The sequence below is a fragment of the Carcharhinus amblyrhynchos genome, chromosome 1 (genome assembly GCF_965287045.1).
Source record: "Carcharhinus amblyrhynchos chromosome 1, sCarAmb.v2.hapA, whole genome shotgun sequence".
NCBI lineage: Eukaryota > Metazoa > Chordata > Chondrichthyes > Carcharhiniformes > Carcharhinidae > Carcharhinus > Carcharhinus amblyrhynchos.
The window spans coordinates 84,064-108,126 of NC_137324.1; the positions used below are offsets into that span (position 1 = coordinate 84,064).

Genomic DNA, 24,063 nt, shown 5'->3' on the forward strand with positions numbered 1-24,063 from the left:
GATTCCGGTTTGATCTGTGTGATACATTGAACCATTCCAATCATTTCCTTTCCTTTCTGTATCAGAATTGGGAGAGGAGCAGGAACGCTGTGGTGAAACGTTTGCTCGATGTTGCCAACACAGTGGACATGGTGAGTATGCAGATTGTTTTCTGAAGGATATGTACAGCACTTAAGATACTTAATATTGTTAACACTTCTCCGTCACAGCACCAGGGACCCGGAGCAGCACGGTGACACAGTGATTCACACTGCTGTCTCACAGTGCCAGGGACCCGGGGCAGCACGGTGACACAGTGATTCACACTGCTGTCTCACAGTGCCAGGGACCCGGGGCAGCACGGTGACACAGTGATTCACACTGCTGTCTCACAGTGCCAGGGACCCGGGGCAGCACGGTGACACAGTGATTCACACTGCTGTCTCACAGAGCCAGGAACCCCGGGCAGCACGGTGACACAGTGATTCACACTGCTGTCTCACAGTGCCAGGGACCCGGGGCAGCACGGTGACACAGTGATTAACACTGCTGTCTCACAGTGCCAGGGACCCGGGGCAGCACGGTGACACAGTGATTAGCACTGCTGTCTCACAGTGCCAGGGACCCGGGGCAGCACGGTGACACAGTGATTCACACTGCTGTCTCACAGTGCCAGGGACCCGGGTCAGCATGGTGACACAGTGATTCACACTGCTGTCTCACAGTGCCAGGGACCCGGGGCAGCACGGTGACACAGTGATTAGCACTGCTGTCTCACAGTGCCAGGGACCCGGGGCAGCACGGTGACACAGTGATTAGCGCTGCTGTCTCACAGTGCCAGGGACCCGGGGCAGCACGGTGACACAGTGATTAGCACTGCTGTCTCACAGTGCCAGGGACCCGGGGCAGCACGGTGACACAGTGATTAACACTGCTGTCTCACAGTGCCAGGGACCCGGGGCAGCACGGTGACACAGTGATTAGCACTGCTGTCTCACAGTGCCAGGGACCCGGGGCAGCACGGTGACACAGTGATTCACACTGCTGTCTCACAGTGCCAGGGACCCGGGGCAGCACGGTGACACAGTGATTAGCACTGCTGTCTCACAGTGCCAGGGACCCGGGGCAGCACGGTGACACAGTGATTAGCACTGCTGTCTCACAGTGCCAGGGACCCGGGGCAGCACGGTGACACAGTGATTAGCACTGCTGTCTCACAGTGCCAGGGACCCGGGGCAGCACGGTGACACAGTGATTAGCACTGCTGTCTCACAGTGCCAGGGACCCGGGGCAGCACGGTGACACAGTGATTCACACTGCTGTCTCACAGTGCCAGGGACCCGGGGCAGCACGGTGACACAGTGATTAGCACTGCTGTCTCACAGTGCCAGGGACCCGGGGCAGCACGGTGACACAGTGATTAGCACTGCTGTCTCACAGTGCCAGGGACCCGGGGCAGCACGGTGACACAGTGATTAGCACTGCTGTCTCACAGTGCCAGGGACCCGGGGCAGCACGGTGACACAGTGATTAGCACTGCTGTCTCACAGTGCCAGGGACCCGGGGCAGCACGGTGACACAGTGATTAGCGCTGCTGTCTCACAGTGCCAGGGACCCGGGGCAGCACGGTGACACAGTGATTCACACTGCTGTCTCACAGTGCCAGGGACCCAGGGCAGCACGGTGACACAGTGATTAGCACTGCTGTCTCACAGTGCCAGGGACCCGGGGCAGCACGGTGACACAGTGATTAGCACTGCTGTCTCACAGTGCCAGGGACCCGGGGCAGCACGGTGACATAGTGATTAGCACTGCTGTCTCACAGTGCCAGGGACCCGGGGCAGCACGGTGACACAGTGATTAGCGCTGCTGTCTCACAGTGCCAGGGACCCGGGGCAGCACGGTGACACAGTGATTAGCACTGCTGTCTCACAGTGCCAGGGACCCGGGGCAGCACGGTGACACAGTGATTCACACTGCTGTCTCACAGTGCCAGGGACCAGGGGCAGCACGGTGACACAGTGATTCACACTGCTGTCTCACAGTGCCAGGGACCCGGGGCAGCACGGTGACACAGTGATTCACACTGCTGTCTCACAGTGCCAGGGACCCGGGGCAGCACGGTGACACAGTGATTCACACTGCTGTCTCACAGTGCCAGGGACCCGGGGCAGCACGGTGACACAGTGATTCACACTGCTGTCTCACAGAGCCAGGAACCCCGGGCAGCACGGTGACACAGTGATTCACACTGCTGTCTCACAGTGCCAGGGACCCGGGGCAGCACGGTGACACAGTGATTAACACTGCTGTCTCACAGTGCCAGGGACCCGGGGCAGCACGGTGACACAGTGATTAGCACTGCTGTCTCACAGTGCCAGGGACCCGGGGCAGCACGGTGACACAGTGATTCACACTGCTGTCTCACAGTGCCAGGGACCCGGGTCAGCATGGTGACACAGTGATTCACACTGCTGTCTCACAGTGCCAGGGACCCGGGGCAGTACGGTGACACAGTGATTAGCACTGCTGTCTCACAGTGCCAGGGACCCGGGGCAGCACGGTGACACAGTGATTAGCGCTGCTGTCTCACAGTGCCAGGGACCCGGGGCAGCACGGTGACACAGTGATTAGCACTGCTGTCTCACAGTGCCAGGGACCCGGGGCAGCACGGTGACACAGTGATTAACACTGCTGTCTCACAGTGCCAGGGACCCGGGGCAGCACGGTGACACAGTGATTAGCACTGCTGTCTCACAGTGCCAGGGACCCGGGGCAGCACGGTGACACAGTGATTCACACTGCTGTCTCACAGTGCCAGGGACCCGGGGCAGCACGGTGACACAGTGATTAGCACTGCTGTCTCACAGTGCCAGGGACCCGGGGCAGCACGGTGACACAGTGATTAGCACTGCTGTCTCACAGTGCCAGGGACCCGGGGCAGCACGGTGACACAGTGATTAGCACTGCTGTCTCACAGTGCCAGGGACCCGGGGCAGCACGGTGACACAGTGATTAGCACTGCTGTCTCACAGTGCCAGGGACCCGGGGCAGCACGGTGACACAGTGATTCACACTGCTGTCTCACAGTGCCAGGGACCCGGGGCAGCACGGTGACACAGTGATTAGCACTGCTGTCTCACAGTGCCAGGGACCCGGGGCAGCACGGTGACACAGTGATTAGCACTGCTGTCTCACAGTGCCAGGGACCCGGGGCAGCACGGTGACACAGTGATTAGCACTGCTGTCTCACAGTGCCAGGGACCCGGGGCAGCACGGTGACACAGTGATTAGCACTGCTGTCTCACAGTGCCAGGGACCCGGGGCAGCACGGTGACACAGTGATTAGCGCTGCTGTCTCACAGTGCCAGGGACCCGGGGCAGCACGGTGACACAGTGATTCACACTGCTGTCTCACAGTGCCAGGGACCCAGGGCAGCACGGTGACACAGTGATTAGCACTGCTGTCTCACAGTGCCAGGGACCCGGGGCAGCACGGTGACACAGTGATTAGCACTGCTGTCTCACAGTGCCAGGGACCCGGGGCAGCACGGTGACATAGTGATTAGCACTGCTGTCTCACAGTGCCAGGGACCCGGGGCAGCACGGTGACACAGTGATTAGCGCTGCTGTCTCACAGTGCCAGGGACCCGGGGCAGCACGGTGACACAGTGATTAGCACTGCTGTCTCACAGTGCCAGGGACCCGGGAGAGCACGGTGACACAGTGATTCACACTGCTGTCTCACAGTGCCAGGGACCAGGGGCAGCACGGTGACACAGTGATTCACACTGCTGTCTCACAGTGCCAGGGACCCGGGGCAGCACGGTGACACAGTGATTCACACTGCTGTCTCACAGTGCCAGGGACCCGGGGCAGCACGGTGACACAGTGATTCACACTGCTGTCTCACAGTGCCAGGGACCAGGGGCAGCACGGTGACACAGTGATTCACACTGCTGTCTCACAGTGCCAGGGACCCGGGGCAGCACGGTGACACAGTGATTAGCGCTGCTGTCTCACAGTGCCATGGACCCGGGGCAGCACGGTGACACAGTGATTCACACTGCTGTCTCACAGTGCCAGGGACCCGGGGCAGCACGGTGACACAGTGATTCACACTGCTGTCTCACAGTGCCAGGGACCAGGGGCAGCACGGTGACACAGTGATTCACACTGCTGTCTCACAGTGCCAGGGACCAGGGGCAGCACAGTGACACAGTGATTCACACTGCTGTCTCACAGTGCCAGGGACCCGGGGCAGCACGGTGACACAGTGATTCACACTGCTGTCTCACAGTGCCAGGGACCCGGGGCAGCACGGTGACACAGTGATTCACACTGCTGTCTCACAGTGCCAGGGACCCGTGGCAGCACGGTGACACAGTGATTCACACTGCTGTCTCACAGTGCCAGGGACCAGGGGCAGCACGGTGACACAGTGATTCACACTGCTGTCTCACAGTGCCATGGACCCGGGGCAGCACGGTGACACAGTGATTAGCACTGCTGTCTCACAGTGCCAGGGACCCGGGGCAGCACGGTGACACAGTGATTAGCACTGCTGTCTCACAGTGCCAGGGACCCGGGGCAGCACGGTGACACAGTGATTAGCACTGCTGTCTCACAGTGCCAGGGACCCGGGGCAGCACGGTGACACAGTGATTAACACTGCTGTCTCACAGTGCCATGGACCCGGGGCAGCACGGTGACACAGTGATTAGCACTGCTGTCTCACAGCGCCAGGGACCCGGGGCAGCACAGTGACACAGTGATTAGCACTGCTGTCTCACAGTGCCAGGGACCCGGGGCAGCACGGTGACACAGTGATTAGCACTGCTGTCTGACAGTGCCAGGGACCCGGGGCAGCACGGTGACACAGTGATTCACACTGCTGTCTGACAGTGCCAGGGACCCGGGGCAGCACGGTGACACAGTGATTCACACTGCTGTCTGACAGTGCCAGGGACCCGGGGCAGCACGGTGACACAGTGATTCACACTGCTGTCTGACAGTGCCAGGGACCCGGGGCAGCACGGTGACACAGTGATTAGCACTGCTGTCTCGCAGCGCCAGGGACCCGGGGCAGCACGGTGACACAGTGATTAGCACTGCTGTCTCACAGTGCCAGGGACCCGGGGCAGCACGGTGACACAGTGATTAGCACTGCTGTCTCACAGTGCCAGGGACCAGGGGCAGCACGGTGACACAGTGATTCACACTGCTGTCTCACAGTGCCATGGACCCGGGGCAGCACGGTGACACAGTGATTAGCACTGCTGTCTCACAGTGCCAGGGACCCGGGGCAGCATGGTGACACAGTGATTCACACTGCTGTCTCACAGCGCCAGGGACCCGGGGCAGCACGGTGACACAGTGATTCGCACTGCTGTCTCACAGCGCCAGGGACCCGGGGCAGCACGGTGACACAGTGATTCACACTGCTGTCTCACAGCGCCAGGGACCCGGGGCAGCACGGTGACACAGTGATTAGCACTGCTGTCTCACAGTGCCAGGGAGCCGGGACAGCACGGTGACACAGTGATTAGCACTGCTGCCTCACAGCGCCAGGGACCCGGGGCAGCACGGTGACACATTGATTAGCACTGCTGTCTCACAGTGCCAGGGACCCAGGGCAGCACAGTGACACAGTGATTAGCACTGCTGTCCCACAGTGCCAGGGACCCGGGGCAGCACGGTGACACAGTGATTAGCACTGCTGTCCCACAGTGCCAGGGACCCAGGGCAGCACGGTGACACAGTGATTAGCACTGCTGTCTCACAGTGCCAGGGACCCAGGGCAGCACGGTGACACAGTGATTAGCACTGCTGTCTCACAGTGCCAGGCTGATCATGGTTTCCTCCGGGTTCTCCGGTTTCCTCCCACAGTCTAAAGATGTGCGGGTTAAATAGTTTGGCCATGGTAAATGCCTAGGTTTACAGGAATAGGCAGGAGAGAGTGCCTGAGTAAGTTACTCCATCAGAGAGTCAGTGCAAACTCGATGGGCAGAGTGGTCTCCTCTGCACTGTCAGGTTTCTATGATTTATGTGTGCTGTTTCAATGCTGGCTCACCTGCTAAATCTCTCCATTATATTCTGTTTTTATTTCAGATTCCTGAGCCATGTATCTAACCAGCTGCCATAGTGAAATTTGAACTAATGTCCCAAAGAATTAACCAGGCCTCAGAATTTCTCATGCTGTGATGTTTACACAACATTTGTTCCAGCAGCTTCACTTCAGTTCCAACACTGGCACTGATCTAGCAATGTGCAAAGTTCCCCCACTGGGTCCGTACACCATAACCAGGACTAGTCCAAACAGCCAATCATCCCCCAGCTATCAGGAAAGCGATGGAAAAGGCATCAATAGAACTCACTTAGTCTGACTTCCATCATCACCAATCAGCTCCTGAACCTAGTACTATCTTGGACCAAACACAGACGAGAGTCATATAGTCACAGAGGTTTACAGCATGGAAACAGGCCCTTCGGTCCAATTTGTCCATGCCACCCTTTTTTTTAAACCCCTAAACTAATCCCAATTGCCTGCATTTGGTCCATATTCCTCTATACCCATCGTACTGATGTAACTACCTAAATACTTCTTCAAAGAGAAAATTGTACCCACCTCTACTACTTCCCCTGGCAGCTTGTTCCAGACAGTCACCACCCTCTGTGTGAAAAAATTGTCCCTCTGGACACTTTTGTATCTCTCCCCTCTCACCTTAAACCTATGCCCTCTAGTTTTAGACTCCCCTACCTTTGGGAAAAGATATTGACTATCTCGCTGATCTGTGCCCCTCATTATTTTATAGACCTCTATAAGGTCACCCCTCAGCCTCCTATGCTCCAGAGAAAAAGTCCCAGTCTATCCAGCCTCTCCTTGTAACTTAATCCATCAAGTCCTGGTGACATCCTAGTCAATCTTTTCTGCACTCTTTCCAGTTTAATAATATCCCTTCTATAATAGGGTGACCAGAACTGCACACACTGTTCCCAGTGTGGCCTTACCAATGTCTTGTACAACTTCAACAAGACATTCCAACTCTTGTATTCAATGTTCTGATCAATGAAACCAAGCATGCTGAATGCCTTTTTCACCAGTGTATCCACCTCTTTCAAGGAGCTACTAACATGTACCCCTAGATCTCTTTGTTCTGTAATTCTCCCCAACACCCTACCATTAATTGAGTAAATCCTGCCCTGGTTCAATCTACCAAAATGCATCACCTCGTATTTGTCTAAATTAAACTCCATCTGCCACTGGCCCAATTGATTAAGATCCCGTTGCAATCAGAGATATCCTTTTTCATTGTCCAGCATGCCACTGATCTTAGTGTTATCTGCAGACTTACTAACCATGCCTCCTATACTCTCATCCAAATCTTTTAATATAAATGACAAATAACAGTGGGCCCAGCACTGATCCCTGAGGCACACTGTAGGTCACAGGCCTCCAGTTTGAAAAATAACTCTCTACAACCACCCTCTGGCTTCTGTCAAGAAGCCAATTTTGTATCCATTTAGATGCCTCACCCTGGATCCTGTCAGATTTAACCTTATGTAACCACTTACCATGCAGTACCTTGAGGTGAGATAATAGTTACACAACCCTTTACACAATCATCTTCAACTTAACATCACTAAGTACAAAGTAGCCTGCTTGATTTGCAGCCCATTGACATTCCAGTCTGCACCCCATCCACCACTGATGTAAACATATGCAATACAAGCATGAATAGGCTATTTGGCCCCTTGAGCCTGCCTCACTATCCAATACTGTCTTGGCTGATCTGATTGCAACCTCAATTCCAGGTAACTCCTCAGCCGATAGCCTTTGAACCTTCCCCCCACCCCCTGCTAGCAGAAAATCTATCGACAACACCCTTGTAAATATTTATAGGCCCTGCAAAGTAGGCTGCTGTTTAGTTCCAGTTTCTATTCTGAACTAGCAACAGCCACTCAATAAACCTTGATTTTGTTACATTGAATCGATGTGTGCAAACCACAGGCCCAATTTTCCCAGCTCACTGAGCTGTGCGGGTTGAAATGTCAGCAGGGGACCTGTAGGGTCTGTAGCAGGAATCGTTCAGTATTGTCCAGGCTAACTAATATTTCCACCCACCCCCGTCAAGGGGAAAGGTTCCCCCAGCAGGGATTAAAGCTGGTTCCCGTCACCAGGGACCAGGCATGATCGCTCCGCTGGTGGGGACAGAGGCCATTGAGGTACCTTGAGAGATCAGGGATGGGGGAGGGTGACTCTTGGCAGTATCAGTCTAACACTGCGAGCCTGGCGCCCTGGCAGTGTGAGCCTGGCATCCTGGCATTGCCCACCTGACACCCTGGCACTTCACACTGGGCACTGGACAGTGACAGGAGGGTGGAGCCTGAGGGGGCAGGATCCACTGAAGGGGCAGAAACAATTGCTATTGGTGGAGTAACAGCTGCGCTCTCGGAATTTGGGATTAGCAGGGAAGGTGGGGTGATCGGGGTTGGACGTGGGAGAGTGAGATTGGGGCTGGCCATGGGGGAGTGGGATCGGGGCTGGCCATGGGGGAGTGGGATCGGGGCTGGCCCGGTGAGGGGGAGGTGGGAGGGTCGAGGATGCTGGCGACTGGGGGTTGGAGGGTTCAGGGAAACTGGTGATCGGGAAGCCGGTGATGGAGGGGTGGCAGTGTGCATGCGCCAATGTCCCCACTGACAGATCAGCACATTTGCAGGAGCCTGCTCAGTGCTATGTACTTTGCTTCAGTCTTCACAAAGGAAGACATGAAAAACATACCAGAAATGTTGAGAGAAACATGTTTTAGTGAGGAGCTGAAGGAAATCTGCATGACTAGAGAAATGGTTTTGGGGAAATTGATGGGATTGACGGTGGCTAAGTCTCCAGATCCTCATCATCTTCATCCCAGAGTAATTTAAGAATTGGACTCTGGACTTGTTCCTACAGATTGGAGGGTAGCTAATGTAAGCCCGCTATTCAAAACAGGAGATACAGAGAAAACGGAACTATAGACCAGTGAGCCTAATGCCGATACTGGGGAAGTTGCTCAAGCCATTATCAAAGATTTCCTAACTCAGCATTTGGAAGGCAGTGGGATAATCAGACAAAGTCAGCATGGATTTACACAAGGGAAATCATGCTTGATGAATCTATTGGAATATTTTGAGGATGTAACTGGTAGAGTTGACTGAGGAGAACCAGTGGAGGTGATTTATTTAGACTTTCAGAAGGCTTTCAACAAGGTCTCACGTAACAGACTCTGTGTAAAATTAAAGCACATGGGATTGCAGGTAATGTCTTGAGATGGATAGAAAGCTGGTTAGCAAATAGGAAGCAAAGAGTTGGCATAAATGGGTCTTTTCCTGATTGGCAGTCAGTGACTAGTAGGATTCCGCAGGGATCTGTGCTGGGACCACAACTGTTCACATTATATATTAATGATTTGGAAAAGGGAACTAAATGTATTATCTCCAAATTTGCAGCTGATACAAAGTTGGGTGGGAGGGTGAGTTGTGAGGAGGATGCAGAAATGCTTCAGAGTGATTTGGACAGGCTGAGTGTGTGGGGATCTGCATGGCAGATGCAGGATAATATGGATAAATGTGAGGTTATCCACTTTGGTAGCAACAATATGAAGACAGATTATTACTTGAATGAGTGTAAATTGAGAGAAGTGGATACTCTACAAGGCCTCAGAGTCCTCGTGCATCGGTCACTGAAAGTAAGTGCACAGGGACAGCAAGCAATAAAGAAACAAATGGTATGCTTGCCTTCAGAGTGAGAGGATTTGGGTATTGGGATAGGAATATTTTGCTGCAATTGAAAAGGGCATTGGTGTGGCCACACCTGGAGTATCGTGTGCAGTTTTAGTGTCCTTATCTGAGGAAGGATGTCCTTGCTATAGAGGGAGTACAGCAAAGGATTACCAGGCACACTCCTGGGATGGCAGCTCTGTCATATGAGGAAAGACTAAATTGGTTAGGATTATATTCACTGGAGTTAGGAGAGTGAGAGGGAATCTCATAGAAGCTTATAAAATTCTAATAGGGTTAGACAGGGTAGATTCAGAAAGAATGTTCTCGATGGTGGGGAAGTCCAGAACAAGGGAGTCAGAGTTTGAGCATAAGGGATAAACCTTTTAGAACTGAGGTGAGGAGAAATTTCTTCATCCAGAGGGTGGTGAATGTGTGGAATTCATTCCCACAGAGAGTCGTTGAAGCCAAAACGTCTGGTTTCAAGAAGAAATTAGATATAGCTCTTGGGCTAAAGGGATCGAGGGATATGAGGGAAAGGATATTGAATTTGATGATCAGCCATGATCAAAATGAATTGCGGAGCAGGCTCGAAGGGCCAAATGGCCTTCTCCTGCTTCTAGTTTCTATGGTATTGGCTTCTCGGGTGGGATAAGGCTCCGTATCCCGCTTTCCAGCGTAAATCCCCCTCTGCGGAGCGCGAAGTGCTGGAAATCCACCCCACCCAAAAAAAAGGCAGGAAAATCTCCCATTTCCCACCCATTGGGCACTTGGATTTTTTGGGGAAAACTGCCCCAGATATCTTTTTTTGATTCAAACCCAAAACCGCTCACATCGTTACAATTTCCACACTCGAACAACAGGCTTTTAAATCTTCTTCCACACGAGATTTTTTTTTTGCCTCCAGGATTTTAACCTCTCATTTCAGCATTCGTCTTCACTGGATCAACATTCCAGCTGCCACACCATTTTCCAGCTACCCAGTCGCTCCAACAGGACATCATAACTTCACACGCTGTGTTGAGGCTTCCGTGACCTCAGGACTATGTCAGATGTGGTTCCTATTTTCAAGAAAGGGAACAGGGATAGCCCGGGAAATTACCGACAGGTGAGTCTGACCTCAGTGGTTGGTAAGTTGATGGAGAGGATTCTGAGGGACAGGATTTATGAGTATTTAGAGAAGTTTAACATGATCAGAAATAGTCAGCATGGCTTTGTCAAGGGCAGGTCGTGCCTTACGAGCCTAGTCGAGTTCTTTGAAAATGTGACTGAACACATTGATGAAGGAAGTGCCGTGGATGTGGTTGACATGGACTTCAGCAAGGCGTTTGATAAGGTCCCCCATGCAAGACTTCTTGAGAAGGTGTGAAGGCATGGGATCCAAGGGGCTTTGGCCTTCTGGATCCAGAACTGGCTTGCCTGCAGAAGGCAGAGAGTGGTTGTGGATGGGTCTTTTTCTGCATGGAGGTCGGTCACCAGTGGAGTGCCCCAGGGATCTGTTCTAGGACCCTTGCTGTTTGTCATTTTCAAAAATGACCTGGAAGTGGAGGGAGGGGTTAGTAAGTTCGCCGAAGACACAAAGGTTGTTGGTGTTGTGGATAGTCTGGAGGGATGTCAGAAGTTGCAGCAGGACATTGATAGAATGCAAGACTGGGTGGAAAGTGGCAGATGGACTTCAACGCGGATAAATGTGTAGTGGTCATTTTGGCAGGACCAATGGAATGAAGGAGTACAATATCAAGGGTAGGAGTCTTAGCAGTGTTGAGGAGCAGAAGGATCTTGGGGTCCGGGTCCATAGGACTCTTAAATCAGCCTCACAGGTGGAGGATGTGGTCAAGAAAGCGTATGGTGTTCTGGCCTTCATTAATCGAGGGATTGAGTTTAGGAGTCGGGAGGTAATGCTGCAACTTTATAAGACCCTTGTCAGACCCCACTTGGAGTACTGTGCGCAGTTCCGGTCGCCTCACTACAGGAAGGATGTGGAAGCTATTGAGAGGGTGCAGAGGAGATTTACAAGGATGTTGCCTGGATTGGGAGGCATGCCTAATGAAGATAGGTTGAGGGAGCTGGGTCTCTTCTCCCTGGAGAGACAAAGGTTGAGAGGCGACCTGATAGAGGTTTACAAAATGTTGAGAGGTACAGATCGGGTGGATTCTCGGAGGTTATTTCCCAGGGCTGAAATGGTCACTACGAGAGGACACAGGTTTAAGGGAGCAAGTACAGAGGAGATGTTAGGGGAAAGTTTTTCACTCAGAGGGTGGCGAGTGAGTGGAATCGGCTGCCGTCGGTGGTGGTGGAGGCGAACTCGCTGGGGTCTTTTAGAAGGCTTCTGGATGAGTATGTGGGATCCAATGGGATTGGGAGTTACAGATAGTTCTGTGGCTTGGTAGGTATGGAGGTCTTGCTGCAGCTGTATAGGGCATTGGTGAGGCCGCAGCTGGAGTACTGTGTGCAGTTTTGGGCGCCGCACCTGCGCAAGGATATTTTGGCCTTGGAGGGAGTGCAGAGGAGGTTTACTAGGCTGATACCGGAGTTGAGGGGGTTGAGCTATGAGGAGAGGCTGAATAAACTAGGCTTGTACTCGTTAGAGTTTAGAAGAATGAGGGGAGATCTCATTGAGACGTATAAGATGATGAATGGGATGGATAGGATAGAGGTGGAGAGACTCTTCCCGCTCAAAAAAGACAGTAGGACTAGGGGGCACAGCCTCAAGATAAAGGGGAGGCGGTTTAGAACGGAGTTGAGGAGGAACTTCTTCACTCAAAGGGTGGTGAATCTCTGGAATTCTCTGCCCGTTGAAGTGGTGGAGGCTGCCTCGCTAAATATTTTTAAGAAGCGGGTTGATGGGTTCTTGATAAGAGAGGGGATTAAGGGTTATGGGGAGAGGGCGGGAAAGTGGAACTGAGCCACGACAGATCAGCCATGATCTTATTGAATGGCGGGGCAGGCTCGAAGGGCTAGATGGCCTACTCCTGCTCCTATTTCTTATGTTCTTATGTTCTTATATGATCGGTGCAACTTGTGGGCCGAAGGGCCTGTTTGTGCTGTAGTGTTCTATGTTCTATGTCTGGCATCTCACTCACTGACTTCACCAGAGTTTCTCTCTGCTCCTGACATCACTGAACCTTTTCCCACATTTTTGATCATTATTCCTTTAAACCGAATGTGTTTTGTGTAAAAAACAATACTTCTCACTGTACACTAACATGTGACAATAATAAATCAAATCAAATCAAACATTTCTGGATCTCTGCTGATTTCAGAATGTCCTTTAGTTTCTCAGGCTCACAGTCTATTCTCTATTATCAGGACTCAACTGGCAGCTTCCCTTCTTGCTTCATGGATTATCTGATTGGAACTGAACTCCGACTGGCTCTCTGGTTGCTAAGCAACAGCTTTGTCCTTTTTAGCTGTGCCATTGCTTTTACATTGTAAACCTGGATTACAATGCAGTCAAAATTTGAGTGAAACTTAAACCGACAGACATGCAGCACTTTAGTTTAACTTGAAGTCAGCTGAAATTTTAACCCTTGCTTAGCACATGAATACAGAAACATGAATTAAGCTTAAAGTTCAACCTGGATCTTATTCTGAATAACAAAAACAAATAGAAATTATTTAAACTACCTATAATCTTTAATGGAATAAAGTTAGGTTGTGTCCAAAGCACTTATCTTTCAAAGCAGCCAATAGTTTTGTTACAGTTTTATATTTGAATATTTAATTTTGATTTACCAAACTCAGATGGTTTTTCAAACTGACCCTTTTTGAAGTATTTTACACGATTTTGTCCCTTGGTATTTGTTATGGTTCATCTATTTAGTTTCTGATCTTCTTCCCCTTCCTACTCCCATTCCCACCCTGTGTCCTATGCGGCTATCTCAGCTGTGCTGCCATGGACATGGTTCTGGCTGCACTCTGCAGGTAAACCAGCACGAGTAGTGAGATCTGAATATTGGCTAAAGAGAGGGATGCACTCAGAGATCTCCTACATTTTACCTATCCCTCCATGACTGACTGGTGGACACTCTGTCCCTCTCTGTTTGAGCACTTCTAAGTGAAGAGTTAATCATCTTCTGAAAAGTGCTCCCCATGTAGCTCTCAGCCATGTAGCTGTGTCACAGTGACATCTGCTCCTGCTCAAACTCTAAAACCTGGATTTTCTGACAATCCTTCCTGGATGGATTTATGGTTATTCATCATGTGAGATGTATTCCTGATTTCCCACATTGAACAGGATGTGCATCACATGGGATTAAGATGCCTTGCAATGCTTTTATCTGCTGGATGATTGTTAGATGATTAATTAATTTGACAGAATAACTAAAGAGTTAAAGGCACAATTCACTATCCATTCAAAGGTGAATAAACAGACACAACAAACCCCAAACAAAATGCAGTGTAAAACAGGACATTGTGGAAATACTCAGCAGCTCAGGCAGCTCTGTGGAGAGAGACAGAGTTAATTATTCAGGTCAGTGATATTTTATATTCATGACAAACATCATTACCTGAAGTGTTGCTGTTTTCTCTCTTCACAGATGCTGCCTGACTGGCTGACTATTTTCTGGGATGACTTTCTACTCTGGCATGTTTGGTGTTTGAATATAACTGTGCTGTAAGAGTATGGGAGATTCTGGTCGTCTGTACTTACCCTCACCCCAGATCTCCTGGCACTGCTTATCTGCAGACTGACAGATCCCATCGCCGCAGTATAAATTTCCATTGCTGCATGTGTGGCCATCTTTCAGAAATACATTGACGGGGCAATCTGAGGACTTTCCTGTGCAGAACTCTGGCAAGTCACATTCTCCCCTCGATGGTCTACAAATGGTCGCCGCTGGAAGGAACTGCAGAACAAAGTGATCAGGTTTCAATCAGTTCATTGTTCAGGCAGGGCTGAGAGTGATGTGTAATTGCTGAGAACGGGTTGGTGTCTGGAGAGAGAGAGAAGGTTGGGGTTGAAGGAGCTGATCAGGATCGAGGGATTAGGGGTTAACAGTGACCTATCGTTCGAGCATTGGAATATAGCCTCAGTGAGTCCATATTGAACAATTGTGATGGGCAGCAAGAAAAATAGAGTCATAAAATTCTGAGAGAAACATGTTTTAGTGAGAAGCTGAAGGAAATCAGCATTAGTAGAGTAATGGTTTTGGAGAAATTGATGGGATTGAAGGTGGATAATCTTCATCCCAGAATAACTTAAGGAAGTGGCTCTGGAAATACCAGATCAATTGATGGTTATTTTCCAAAATTCTTTAGACTCTAGAATACTCGAGTCTACATCAGAGTCTACTAGAGTCCCCTGTCTACATCGATGGGGACAAAGTAGAAACGGTTGAGGGTTTCAAGTTTTTAGGTGTCCAGATCGCCAAAACCTGACCTGGTCCCCCCCATGCCGACACTATAGTTAAGAAAGCCCACCAACGCCTCTACCTTCTCAGAAGATTCAGGAAATTTGGCATGTTAGCTACGTCTCTCACTAACTTTTACAGATGCACCATAGAAAGCATTCTTTCTGGTTGTATCACAGCTTGATATGGCTCCTGCTCTGCCCAAGACCACGAGGAACCACAAAAGATGATGACTGTAGCCCAGTCCATCCATCAGAGGATGGCTGTAGACGGTTGTTCTTCAAACTGGAGGCCTATGAATAGTGGTCTGCCTCAGGGATCAGTGACGCATCCACTGTTATTTGTCATTTATATTAATGGTTTGGATGAGAATGTGGGAGGCATGGTTAGTAAGTTTGAAGATGACACCAAGATTGGCGGCATAGTGGACAGTGAAGGAAGTCATCTCCATTTGCAACAGGATCTTGATCAATTCTGCGTGCAATTCAAGTCACCCCATTATAGAAAGGATATTATTAAACTAGAAAGAGTGCAGAAAAGTACTAGGATGCTATCGGGACTTGATAGATTGAGTTATAAGGAGAGGCTGGATAGACTGGGACTTTTTCCTCTGGGCCATAGGAGGCTGAGAGGTGATCTTATAGAGGTCTATAAAATAATGAGGGCACAGTTCAGCGAGACAGTCAATATCTTTTTCCAAAGGTAGGAGAGTCTAAAATTGGAGAGCATCGGTTTAAGAGAGGGGAAAGATATAAAAGTGTCCAGAGGGGCAATTTTCTCACACCGAGGGTGGTGAGTGTCTGGAACAAGCTGCCAGAGGTACTGGTAGAGGCAGATATAATTTTGTCTTTCAAAAAGCATTTAGATAGTTACATGGGTATAATGGGTATAGAGGGATATGGGCCAAATGTGGGCAATTGGGACTAGCTTAGTGGTTTCTTAAAAAAAAAGGGCAACATGGACAAGTTGGACGAAAGGCCCTGTTTCCATGCTGTAAACCTCTATGACTCTGTGAATGTAATAGGGCAAATAGGCTGATGAATGGCAGATGGAGATTAATTTAGACAAATCTGAAGTGATACATTTTGGTAGATTGATTCACAGCAGGATTTACTCAGTTAATGGTAAGGCATTGGGGAGAGTTACAGAACAAAGAGATCTCGGGGTGAATGTTCACAGCTCCTTGAAAGTGGAGTCACAGGTGGACAGAGTGGTAAAGAAGGCACTCGGCAAGCTTGGTTTCATCGGTCAGAACTTTGGATACAGGAGTTGGGATGTCTTGTTGAAGTTGTACAAGACATTGGTAAGGCCTGGAATACTGTGTGCAATTCTGGTCACCCTATTATAGAAAGGATATTATTAAACTAGAAAGGATTTACTGGGATGCTATCGGGACTCGATGGTTTTCACTCAAAGGGTGGTGAATCTCTGGAATTCTCTGCCCGTTGAAGTGGTGGAGGCTGCCTCGCTAAATATTTTTAAGAAGCGGGTTGATGGGTTCTTGATAAGAGAGGGGATTAAGGGTTATGGGGAGAGGGCGGGAAAGTGGAACTGAGCCACAACAGATCAGCCATGATCTTATTGAATGGCGGGGCAGGCTCGAAGGGCTAGATGGCCTACTCCTGCTCCTATTTCTTATGTTCTTATGTTCTTATGTTTGACTTACAAGGAGAGGCTGGATAGACTGGTACTATTTTCTCTGGAGCGTAGGAGGCTGAGGGGTGATCTTATTGAGGTCTATCAAATAATGAGGGGAACAGATCAGCTGGATAGTCAATATCTTTTCCCAAAGGTAGGGGCGTCTAAAACTAGAAGACATAGGTTTAACGTGAGACAGGAGAGATGTAAAAAGTGTCCAGAGGGGCAATTTTTTCACACAGACGTTGGTGAGTGTCTGAACAAGCTGCCAGAGGTAGTAGTAAACGCGGGTACAATTTTGTTTTTCTGGAGGTTTCTGGGGAAGTTTGAAAGTAAAAATACCAGACTGTACAGATGAACTTATTATTCCAGCCATTTAATTTCATAAGAGCATCAGAAATAGGAGCAGGAGTAGGCCATCTAGCCCCTCAAGCCTGCCCCGCCATTCAATAAGATCATGGCTGATCTGAAGTGGATCAATTCAACTTACCCGCTTGCTTCCCATAACCCTTAATTCCCTCATCGATCAGAAATCTATCTACCCGTGACTTAAACATACTCAACGAGGTAGCCTCCACCACTTCATTGGGCAGACTCTATCCCTTTAGCAGAAGGACAGAATGTGATTGCAGATGCTTCATCACAACTTGGATGTGAAAGGTTAGGGTATTCAACATTGGAAAAGAAAGACTGAACTGTGCTATTCTGCTGCTAAATTTGCATGCTTAGATATAATAAGACCTTCTAGAGCATGAATAGTGTGAACAAAATTACAGGCGTTAAAAAAATGAGGCGATGGCCTACTGGTTTTATCACTAGGTTATTAATCTAGCAACTCAGCTTATGTTCTGAGGGCCCAGGTTCGAATCCAGCAATGGCAGGTGGTGGAATTTGAATTCGATAAAAAAAATCTGGAATTAAGAATCTACTGATGACCATGAAAGCATTGTCGATTGTCGGAAAAATCCATCTGATTGACTAATGTCCTTTAGGGAAGGAAATCTTCTGTCCTGACCTGGTCTGGCCTACATGAGATTCCAGACCCACAGCAATGGAGCTGACTCCCAACTGCCCTTGAGCAACTAGGGATGGGCAATAATTACTGGCCAGCCAGCGATGCCCGAATGAATAACACAAGTAACATTTTTAAACTGGGGAAAGAAGCTGTTATGAAGCTGGGAGTTTCACTGTTGAAAGCTGACTGGTTCCAGCCATTTGAAGGGACATCACTGACAGACCAATAGGAGGAATTTAACAGTGAAATTCTGTGGACGCAGTGTAAGCAATGTAACCAATGGCAACATGTTGTGGTGGTCAGCTGACCAACTGAGCAGTAGGAACAGGAAGGAGGTGGTGACTGGGGCAGGCAGAGTCCAGGGTGTGTCCAAGTGGTTGTGTAATAAAGCATTTTTATTAAACCTTTATTTTGGATTTACTTTGTGAATGTTTATTATTGCATGCTACTGGAGGATTCTTACTGTCGGATGAACAAGTCCGAGCCTGTTTCCACTGGGTATTAGAAGAGTGAGCAATGGTCTGAATGACGTCTATAAGATTTGGAATGGTGGATGTGGTGGCTCCAGATCAAGGGGGCACTGTTTTAAAGTTAGAAGTTGCCCTTTTAGGAAGGAGGTGAAGACTTGTTTTCCTCTGAGAGGACTGTGTGACTCTGGAACATTCTGCCTCAGAAGGTGATGGAGGCACACTCACTGAATATTAAGGCGGAGGTGGTTAGATTCCTGCTGGACAAATGGCATCAGAGGTTATCCGGGTAGGTGGAAATGTGGAACTGGATACAGATAAATCAGCCATGACCTTATTTAATGGTGAAACAGGTTGAAGGGGCCAAATGGCCTCCTTCTGCTCCTATTTCATATATTCATCTATCTGTATGTTTGTGTGAAGAATGATCGAATCGGGTCTTACCACGCAGTTCTTACAACAAGCACCAGTGGATGAACATTGTGCACCAGGTTTGAGTTTACAAGTCGAAGCCTCGCAGCAGGAATCAGAACATTCCTGAGGGGAAAGTAGAAACAGAAACTTCCAGTGAGTGGTACAACAAAATCACAATCGGAAAACCAGCAGATGCTGCAACTCAAGAAAGGAAGAAAACCAAGGAAATGGTGAAAATTTTCTGCATGTCAGATAGCCATCATTTAGACAGCAGCACGCCCTCCCAGCTGGAGCATAGCAAGATCCCAACATCTGTATCCACACGCACGCCCTCCCAGCTGGAGCATAGCAAGATCCCAACATCTGTATCCACACGCACGCCCTCCCAGCTGGAGCATAGCAAGATCCCAACATCTGTATCCACACGCACTCCCTCCCAGCTGCTGCACAGCAAGATCCCAACATCTGTATCCACACGCACGCCCTCCCAGCTGGAGCATAGCAAGATCCCAACATCTGTAAACACACCCACTCCCTCCCAGCTGGAGCATAGCAAGATCCCAACATCTGTATCCACACCCACTCCCTCCCAGCTGCTGCACAGCAAGATCCCAACATCTGTATCCACACACACGCCCTCCCAGCTGGAGCATAGCAAGATCCCAACATCTGTAAACACACCCACTCCCTCCCAGCTGCTGCACAGCAAGATCCCAACATCGGTATCCACACGCACGCCCTCCCAGCTGGAGCATAGCAAGATCCCAACATCTGTAAACACACCCACTCCCTCCCAGCTGCTGCACAGCAAGATCCCAACATCGGTATCCACACGCACGCCCTCCCAGCTGGAGCATAGCAAGATCCCAACATCTGTATCCACACACACGCCCTCCCAGCTGGAGCATAGCAAGATCCCAACATCTGTATCCACACACACGCCCTCCCAGCTGCTGCACAGCAAGATCCCAACATCTGTATCCACACGCACACCCTCCCAGCTGGAGCATAGCAAGATCCCAACATCTGTATCCCCACACACACCCTCCCAGCTTGAGCATAGCAAGATCCCAACATCTGTATCCATACCCACTCCCTCCCAGCTGCTGCACAGCAAGATCCCAACATGTGTATCTACACGCACACCCTCCCAGCTGGAGCAATGCAAGATCCCAACATCTGTATCCACACCCACTCCCTCCCAGCTGCTGCACAGCAAGATCCCAACATCTGTATCCACACCCACTCCCTCCCAGCTGCTGCACAGCAAGATCCCAACATGTGTATCTACACCCACTCCCTCCCAGCTGAAGCAATGCAAGATCCCAACATCTGTATCCACACGCACGCCCTCCCAGCTGCTGCACAGCAAGATCCCAACATGTGTATCCACACGCACGCCCTCCCAGCTGGAGCAATGCAAGATCCCAACATCTGTGTCCACACCCACTCCCCCCCAAGCTGGTCCAGTCCAAATTCTCAACATCTGTACCTACACTCATTTACGAATGATCCAAGGGGGAAACTGTAGCTTGTCACTCACACTGGCAGAGCATGTGGAAAGCTCCAACGCCTGCTGACCTACATGGAGATTTGCTTTGTTTGGTATTGAGGGCTTGTCCTTCGATCTCAGTAGAAGAGCTTTACTGTGGCGGGTCCGTGCTGGGAGCTATCTGAAAGCACAAACCCTGGTCTACCTTTGCTAGAATTGGGTTTCACAGTCTTCATGATGTTCTAGGGAGTGATTGTTTCCGATTCCAGTGTCTGCAGTATTTTGCTTATTCTCAATGTCTTTGTGTCGCTGTGGCCCAAGTCTCCACTCATCAACCAAACTCCCCACCAATGTTCTGAACACTTGTAGCAAGACTTCCCTACTTTTATATTCCATTCCTCTTGCAATAAAATGGCAATATTGCATTTGCCTTCCGAATTACTTGCTGTACCTGTGCATTAACGTGTTATGATTTGTGTCCAAGGACGCCCAGATCCCTCTGCAGCACACCGCAGTCTCACTTCACTGAAACATGTCTCTGATATGTGAAATGTGATGTGACTGTGGAGGGTGAACTGAGCCCAGCAGGAGATAGGTACCTAATGACCATCAGAAAGACAGTGACCTGCATTCCAAACCCCATTCCAGGGCACATCTGGAGCAATGTGTGAAATCTCCCAACCTGCTGCTCACCTCTGCATTTATCCATCTGGAAATGGGATAGTGAATCCATGTACTTCAGCACTATTCCTGAGAGAGTTAAAGGACTCAGGACATCACTGGATTTCCCCAGCTTCCATCAAAGCTTCCGTAGCAGCCTCCATCATAAAGGAAACTCTGAATTCCTCTGGCATTGCAAATGCATCCTTTAGCTGTGTGCAAGTTTCTCACCTCACCCACAGGCTAACATAGCCCAAGGTTCCTGATCATTTCACACCCCCACACAGAAAGAACAAGGCCATTCAGCCCACTGTGTTTGTGCTGGGCAGATAAAAAAAAATTAGCCGTTCATTTTAATCCCATTTTCCAATCCTGGTCGATTGTCTCACAGGTCACATTGCTTCAGACACCAGATCCAGCTACCCTGAGTTTCAGTCTCATCAATTGGACGGTGAATTCCGGATGACTCCGGATTCTACCAATTGCTTTAATACAGTGTCCTGGTAATTGCCCCCTCAACCAGGGGAATCAGATCTTTCTTGGCTGTCCTGTCTAAGCCCCTCAATCTTGTAAAGCTCAATTAGCTCCATCATTCTGGACCCAGCATCATTGAATGTCTGATGCAGATAGCTCAGCAAGTGAAATATTGACCTGATTCTGATTTGCCCTTAGCTATAAGACTGCCCTGTAGTCTGCTACAAAGAACTCTTGTACATCATCACTCTCTGACTGCTCCTTACCGAAGGTTTGCCGCAGTCACATTCCTCCCCTGCCTCCACATACAGGTTACCACACTCAGGGCCTCCGACCAGCTGGCCAGTGTTCGGCAGATTGTAGAGACAACTCCCTCGGCCAGTGAGTAGGCTTCCCTGAAAATCCTGTTGGCTGCAGGAACTGAAAGCCTTTGGAAGTTTGAAACTGAAGATCAGAACACACAAAAAGATAAAGACCAAAACAGAAAATAATGTTCACATACATTTCTTAAAGTTAAAGTTCATTTATTAGTGTCACAAGTAAGGCTTACATTAACACTGCAATGAAGTCACTGTGGAATTCCCCGAGTCACCACACTCCAGCGTCTGTTTGGGTCAATGCACCTAACTCGCACGTCATTCAGACAATGGGAGGAAACTGGATCACCCGGTGGAAACCCACGCAGACACGGGGAGAATGTGCAAACTCCATACAGACAGTGGCCCAAGCCAGGAATCGAGCCCAGGTCCCTTATGCTGTGAGGTAGCAGTACTAACCACTGTGCTACCATACCAAGTCCAAGGACTTCACCTTCTGTATCAGCCTGCCACGTGGAACCTTATCGAGGGCTTCACTAAAGTCTGTGTATACAACATCCAGTGCCCTGCCCTGGTCAGTTTTTCTTGTCAGTTAGAGTCATAGAGGTTTACAGCATGGAAACAGGCCTTTTGGCCCAACTTGTCCATGCCCCCTTTTTTGTTAACCCTTGAGATAATCCCAATTGCCCGCATTTGGCCCAAATTGCTCGAGACCCATCGTACCCATGTAACTACTTGAATGCTTTTTAAAAGACAAAATTGTACCCACCTCTACTACTACCTCTGGCAGCTCGTTGCAGATACTCACCACCCTCTGTGTGAAAAAATTGCCCCTCTGGACACTTTTATATCTCTCCCCTCTCATCTTAAACCGATGCCCTCTAGTTTTTGACTCCCCAACCTTTGGGAAAAAATATTGACTATCGAGCTGATCTGTGCCCCTCATTATTCTATAGACCTCTATAAGATCACCCCTAAGTCTCCAATGCTGCAGGGTAAAGAGTCCCAGTCTATTCAGCCTCTCCTTACAACTTAATCCATCAAGTCCTGGTAGCATCCTAGTAAATCTTTTCTGCACTCTTTCTAGTTTAATAATATCCTTTCTATAATAGGGTGACCAGAATTGCACACAGTATTCCAAGTGTGGCCTTATCAATGTCTTGTACAACTTCAACAAGATGTCCCAACTCCTGTATTCAATGTTCTGACCAGTGAAACCAAGCATGCCAAATGCCTTCTTCACCACTCTGTCCACCTGTGACTCCACTTTCAAGGAGCTATGAACATGTATCCCAAGGTCTCTTTGTTCTATAACTCTCCCCAATGCCTTACCATAAACTGAATAAGTCCTGCCCTGGTTGAATCCGTCATCAAAGAAGAAATGGCGAGGCACCTTGAGAAGAATTGTTTGATAGAGCAGACGCAGCACGGATTCGTTAAGGGGAAGTCGTGTTTGACAAATTTATTGGATTTCTATGAGGATAAGAATAGTGCGGTAGACAGAGGGGAACGGGTGGATGTGGTGTTTCTCGATTTTCAAAAGGCACTTGATAACGTGTCGCACAAAAGGTTGCTTCAGAAGGTTAGGGGGCATGGAGTTGGGGGTAAGGTGTTAGCATGGATAGAGGATTGGTTGTCTATAAGGAGGCAGAGAGTTGGTATCAATGGGTGCTATTCGGATTGGCGGTTGGCAACTAGTGGAGTGCCGCAGGGATCGGTGCTGGGGCCTCAGCTATTTAAGAACATAAGAACATAAGAAATAGGAGCAGGAGTAGGCCATCTAGCCCTTCGAGCCTGCCCCGCCATTCAATAAGATCATGGCTGATCTGTCGTGGCTCAGTTCCACTTTCCCGCCCTCTCTCCATAACCCTTAATCCCCTCTCTTATCAAGAACCCATCAACCCGCTTCTTAAAAATATTTAGCGAGGCAGCCTCCACCACTTCAACGGGCAGAGAATTCCAGAGATTCACCACCCTTTGAGTGAAGAAGTTCCTCCTCAACTCCGTTCTAAACCGCCTCCCCTTTATCTTGAGGCTGTGCCCCCTAGTCCTACTGTCTTTTTTGAGCGGGAAGAGTCTCTCCACCTCTATCCTATCCATCCCATTCATCATCTTATACGTCTCAATGAGATCTCCCCTCATTCTTCTAAACTCTAACGAGTACAAGCCTAGTTCATTCAGCCTCTCCTCATAGCTCAATCCCCTCAACTCCGGTATCAGCCTAGTAAACCTTCTCTGCACTCCCTCCAGGGCCAAAATATCCTTGCGCAGGTGCGGCACCCAAAACTGCACACAGTACTCCAGCTGCGGCCTCACCAATGCCCTATACAGCTGCAGCAAGACCTCCCTACCTTTATATTCAATCCCCCTCGCTATGAAGGCCAGCATCCCATTCGCCTTCCTGACCACCTGCTGCACCTGCAAGCTGGGTTTTTGCGACTCATGCACAAGGACCCCGAGGTCCCTCTGCACCGTCGCCTGCTGCAGTTTTTCGCCA

General features: G+C 49.6%; 1 protein-coding gene across 1 annotated transcript in view; it reads right to left on the reverse strand.

Moving 5' to 3' along the window:
• LOC145348421 (disintegrin and metalloproteinase domain-containing protein 12-like) overlaps positions 1-24,063 on the reverse strand; it is a gene marked incomplete at its 3' end in the record, with an annotated part of 253,493 nt that overhangs the window by 78,068 nt on the left and 151,362 nt on the right. Inside the window, exons 12-14 of the mRNA XM_080196638.1 lie at positions 21,516-21,693; positions 18,654-18,746; positions 14,390-14,585 (exon numbers count right to left, since the gene is read on the reverse strand). Of these exons, the coding sequence (XP_080052764.1) occupies positions 14,390-14,585; positions 18,654-18,746; positions 21,516-21,693 (467 nt within the window). The remainder of the gene's footprint in view (positions 1-14,389; positions 14,586-18,653; positions 18,747-21,515; positions 21,694-24,063) is intronic.